The sequence below is a fragment of the Odontomachus brunneus genome, unplaced genomic scaffold (assembly GCF_010583005.1).
Source record: "Odontomachus brunneus isolate Ranch 3 - 2012 unplaced genomic scaffold, Obru_v1 Obru_scaffold_294, whole genome shotgun sequence".
In the NCBI taxonomy this organism is placed as follows: Eukaryota; Metazoa; Arthropoda; class Insecta; order Hymenoptera; family Formicidae; genus Odontomachus; species Odontomachus brunneus.
This window is the reverse complement of record NW_022639744.1, coordinates 136,944-142,728: the sequence shown is the minus strand read 5'-3', so window position 1 is coordinate 142,728 and position 5,785 is coordinate 136,944. Positions and strand designations below refer to the sequence as shown.

The following is a 5,785-nucleotide window of genomic DNA, read 5'->3' as shown; positions in this document are numbered from 1 at the left end:
GAGAGAGAGAGAGAGAGAGAGAGAGAGAGAGAGAGAGAGAGAGAGAGAGAGAGAGAGATGAGCGCTCTTTCCCAGCGCCATCCGCTTTATTTGATTCGCGATGAGCGGACTAAAGCGCGTCGATCATAAAGCGCCAATACTGCCGGAGGCTGCTGCTTCATCCGATGGACCGTCGTGAAACGCGCCGGTACGCGATGCGTTCACCTCGTCGCTGTGCCGCGAATCACCCTGTAAAACGCCAGAAACGGCCGTACAGGTAATCCGCCGTCATTACGTCGTCCGGACATGCCCGCATTAAAATACGGCCCTCACCACTCGACACTAAAGCTTATCTGCAGTTACAAAGTCCTCGCGCGTAAACTAGCCGAGAGACACGAGCGTTGCGGCGTCGTAAAGCAACTGTCATTAACGAAATAATTAAACACATGCGCGCGCGACGTCGCGTGCATTCGCGCCGCTTATTACGCCGCTCGAGGTGGCCCGCACGAATTTCGAGACCCATACCACCCTGCCGTGACTCGGCCGTGGAAAAATTATGCAAATCGTCCTGACTTCCATGCGGATCTCCGCTCAAACAATGCCCAACTGACGTAGCGATTGTCCCGACTGTGGGTTTCTCACCCCCACGTCTCGCATTTATTCAAACGTCATCCGGGACGCCGATTTGTCCCGGATTCGGCCAAACTGTCCCAGTTTATCTCGGTTCAAAGGATCCCTAAAGTGCTCTTGACAAAGAAGAATCTTTTGAAGAAAATTCGCAGCTCTGGTAAATATAACAGCTTTGCTTTCTCCTCTTAGCTTTAAATAAGGGTAGCGACAGTTTTATCTTAGAGGTAGTTTTCGTTTTTATTGTGCGCAGTAGTTTATTCATTGTTGTTAAATTATTTTTCATACGTCTATAAATTTTATGTGTGTGTGTAACTTTTAGTCATCCTCTTTTACCTCGTTTCATACTTTTATGGAGTGTCACGTATTTGGGTCACGGACTATAATAGAGTGATATTCGCGCGCCGAAATATCGATGTGCTCCTTCGAAAAATGTCGTGCATGCTATCCGGGGCTCGATAATACACCAATGGTCAATGGTGTATCGCTCGCGCTTGTGCTTGTCAGGGAAAAACTACCGAGCTGTCCCACGATAGCGCGGATGTCGGGAGTAGAGACGCCGGAAAATGTTTTTCGATAAAGTCCACGTAAAAGTACATGGAATACTAATGCCGCGCTCAGGCTCTCGTGAACGCACGTGTATATATCGTAAATATATCGATCGAATCCGATCTCGAAGTAGGGCGTCGTGAGATAAACTTCGTCTTTCGCGCTATCAAATATTAGATAGACAATGGATAATGAGATTGGCGTTGCAAAACGTGCGCGAGGGACGCGCAGGATAGAAATATTATCGGGAAAATTAACGAATACGCGGCCCTGCACGCCGACCGGCGGCGTTATCGGTCGCATTAACGCTGCAGGATAACGCGTTATTTATTAATACGGCCGGGTCGCCGTGGAAGTAATCTGCCTTCATGGCGCGGAGACCTCGCCTTTCGCAGCGAGGCCAAAAACCAATAACGCCGGGGAAATTGACTATATCATCTGCACTCAGGACGACGGGAAAAATGATCGCGAGCTCCCCGCTGATATTGCCGCACGCCCGGGATACGCAATATCGTTTCTCCCACTCGCAGTTAAAATGTATCTTGATAAAACGCAGCCATGCGGAATGGAGTTCAAGAATACGCGGCCGAAAGTTCACGCGAGTCGTCTACGGGTCGCCCTTGTGGGATATCCTTGCTGACGCGACATACATCAATCGGCAACGATAACGATCGGGAATAACGATATCATTGTTTTCATGAATACATTTCGATTATGCGTACATGCTTAAGAGATTGAACATTATCATTGTTGCGATCGAATAATTTTAAATGACGGGAGAAGAAAATAGAGGGACAGAAAGAGGAGAGAGCGAAAGGGAGAAAAGGTGGTTACATTGCACCGTTACTGCTTACTCGGAAAATAATTCCTCTCTTCCATTTTCATTAAGCGTTTACGCCAAACCGGGGGAATATCGTGCATAATGAAAAGGAATGAAAGGATGCCTCGGCGCGGCGTAGCGTTTCTCAGCATAATCTCCGTGCATTGTACGAGCTTGTGTTTCCACAAGTGCATGAGATTACATTAAAAGAGTGCGTGGACGGAGAATCCCTGTTAATCGCGCACTTTTCGCGAAAATATGTTCGCGTTGCGGACTCCCCACGCAATAACCGGCTGCTCTTCCTTTTCCGGATTTACCTTTGTGCGTTCCCTTATATTCATTTCGGCGACAACGCCGAAATGATTCCAAATATAGGAGCGTGCACAGTATATACAAGTATATATCAAGTAGTATACAGTAGTATCAGGTATATACAATATACGCAAAATATAGAAAAGACTTCACTTGGATAGGCGATATCGCTCACTGCGAAATCGACTCGATCGTCCTCGATTTTGCGTCTTCTTCTTCCTCCCTCTCGCGCCTCCTTCGCATTTGCAAGCTTACGTAACTCGTGTATCGCATCCGCACAGGTTTCCAGCTCTTAAGTCTAATATCCGCACCATTCCACTCCGCGTACACCTGTATTGCTCCTCGCGTACAGTCGCACGAGATTCTCCACTTGACTGCGCCTGGCTACACGTCGCCGCGCGTTACTTCCAGCTCGCGTGTGTGCGCGCCCCCGACATCGCGACGCTTAGTCATCAGCGACATGCACGTCGAGACGCCTCCGACGAGGCCCTTCTAGGTAGAAGCAGCCCACGACAGAGAGAAAGAGAGAATGTCTACTTCTCTAGCTTATTCCGCATTCGCCGTCACCGACGCGGGAAATAGTCAGTTTTCGTCGACACCATGAATGTACATTCTTCTCTCCTCCCTTTCCCTCTCCCTTTAGCCATCTTTTCTCTCTCTCTCTTTCTCCATTATAGAGCTCGACAAATTGACACCTCTAGCGGCGACCCGAACCACCCGCGACTTAACGCGAAATATCGGACGTAGTCACGCGAACTGCATTCGGCCGCGTTGGTGCACAATGGCGAATTCCTTGGCGAAAGTTTCGCGGGCACGACGAAATGGGGCTCGATTGTTCGGCGCGCGTTTTCCAATTAGTCCGCCGTGCGCCGCTCCTCTTTGCACGCCGTCGCCTTTTAACTCCCCGACGCGAACAAGTCGGGAACTTGTTATGACAAACGTTTCGGTCCTTCGCTTTGAAATAAGAGAGAGTTTAGCGTTGCCGGCGCGATATAATGCGCGTAAAGGAGTAAGGCGCGTTTTACGCCGCCGCCGCTCGGAAAAAGGAGAAGTTTGTTGTAACGAGCAACCAAGCGCAAGAGCGCGAATTACGTCGGTGTAATTAATATTTGTCCGGGATTTTTGCGCCGGCTATATATGAGCAATACTTTCGCAAGTGTGTTTACTCGAGTCAAAATTTTGGCTATGCACTGACTCACTGTGCAAATACCGCCGAACTTGAAGAGTCCGTGAAGAATCTACAATAATGTACAAGCTATTGACCTACCTTGATGCTGCGGACGATTATTCTGCACGTTGAAGAAGCTCGAAGATGTTGAAAAAAGATGCTTGCGTTCAAAAATTCAAACGTTCCATTATTTCAATATGCACACGAAGAGAATTTTGTAGTAGAAACTATTATAAAATTACTCCTTATTATCCTTCCATTTCATATATACTTTCCATTTAATTCATATTTTAGGAACTGAAATATGCTATTAAAAATTTAATACGTATTACGCCTCTATTCGGAAAAAGAAGAAGTAATACTAAAAGGCACTACAAGAACTTACTTCAACACTTTCAACATTTGTAGCAGATTCTAAATTCCGATATCGCGGCGAATGAATTCGTATCAAGGAGTAAGAAAAGTGATTGTTTTAATCTCTCGATAGAAGAGATAAAAAAACGCGTAGGAAATAAGAAAACTCGATATGCCAACTAAATTTTATAATTTAGCAGAAGGCTAAACAGGATTGTCTTTGTTTCTCTTATTTCAGCTTGGACAGAGATCAGCCGTTCACGTTCCAGTTGGGTGTAGGTCAGGTCATCAAGGGTTGGGACCAAGGTCTTTTGGACATGTGCGTGGGCGAGAAGAGGAAACTGACGATACCACCTGAGCTTGGATATGGCGACAAGGGCGCCGCAAACGTGATCCCTGGCGGTATGATGACACTTCTCTCTCTCTCTCTCTCTCTCTCTCTCTCTCTCTCTCTCTCTCTCTCTCTTCTTCTTCTTCTTCTTCTCCTTCCACCCCTCCCGATTAATTATCGTTCATTTAACGTTTCACTCGTCGCGCGGTTATCACCTTATCCAAACGATTATCCCGGCATAAATCGGGAATCATTATCGAGCGGACGAATTACTCGCGAGACGCGTCGAGGAGCCGCAACGGCGCGATTGTTCCTTTTACCCGAAACTTTTTTTCAATTCGCCGCAAGTGTTCGCTAATTAATGGCCGGCATTGTAATTTCGCCCGCGATTGTCGGCGCTTCTCTAATTACCCTGCGGACTCTTTCGCCAATCAAGACACACGCCGATGGGTGTATATGCGGCAATCAAGCGGACCGCAACGGTGTACATCGCGATTAAAAGGCGCCACGCTGACATGGGCATTTTTCGAATTACGCGCGGGACCGTTTTTACGCGCTCGCTCGCCCATTCGCGCGCCCTCGCGTGAGGGAGAAACGAAAGGGATGGGGGTAGGGTGAGCCTATCCCTTGAACATCGCCGGCTGGGCAAGGGTTGGGGGAGGGTGGACTAGGCAGGCTGGCAGGCAGGTTGATACAAGGGTAGTCGTTAGTAACGGAATCGAAGTCAAAAATGCAATTGCACGGAAATCCAATAAAGCATCAACCATTAAATTGAGCAGCGTTGCGCGCACGGCTCTATGCCACGGCCGGCGGAATCAACAATGATGAACGGCTCGCCTATTTCGCAGGGGACTCGCGCGTAGATAAATCGGCCGTTACACGCCCGTTCCCCTCCGCCTACCGTCCACGTTCTCTCTCCCTCTCTTTCTCCCTCTCCGCCGTTTATTTTAATTACTTTTTAAATACGGAATCTACAAGTTTATTCGAAATCGATACGAGCCGTGGCTTGCTGGAGTCGCGACCGTTGCGCGGCTCGCGATTATCGCGCTTTCCGTTGGTCCGGTCGCTGCTTTTTTCTTTGCTAATTGCTAATTACGCGAGTACGCTTCGTTTGGCGTTGCAGAGGGGCGATTTAAAAGCGGCGCGGTGTAAATGCCGGTAACGCAATTATCTGAATGTAATTTCTTCCTTTTTTACACGACGACCTCGTTTCGGACTTGCTGCGCGTGCTTATTTGCTCGTTCAGATCAAACGCTAATTTTGCGCCGCGCGCTTCCTGCGCGCTCGATTTATCGCGAGATCGCCGGCCATATCGAGATGGCCGGGCTCGCGCCAAACACGGCGATAGGGAATACTCGGAGGGAAACGATCGCGCCGGCATTCGCGCCTAAATGCCATCATCTCTCTTCATTTCTCACGTCCAATTTCCACGGCGACGGTGGCGGCGGCCGTTACACGGCCGGTCGGCGCATTATTATTCGCCGTATTAATTTCACTCGTTTAAATAGTGAATAATTAAGCGCCATATTTCATTAGGGCCAGCTTAATCGCGACGGGACCATCCATAATTAATGGTTGGACGTGCCGGGCGCGCGTATGCATTCTCCCATGCCGAGCACTTCGTTAGTCCCCCCCCCCCCCCCCC

General features: G+C 48.7%; 1 protein-coding gene across 2 annotated transcripts in view; it reads left to right on the top strand.

Annotated features, from left to right (window-relative positions):
• Positions 1-5,785, top strand: part of LOC116853252 (FK506-binding protein 2) — a 71,957-nt gene that overhangs the window by 61,212 nt on the left and 4,960 nt on the right. For both annotated transcript variants that reach the window (XM_032834229.1, XM_032834231.1), the window contains exon 2: positions 4,048-4,211. In XM_032834229.1, the coding sequence (XP_032690120.1) occupies positions 4,048-4,211 (164 nt within the window). The remainder of the gene's footprint in view (positions 1-4,047; positions 4,212-5,785) is intronic.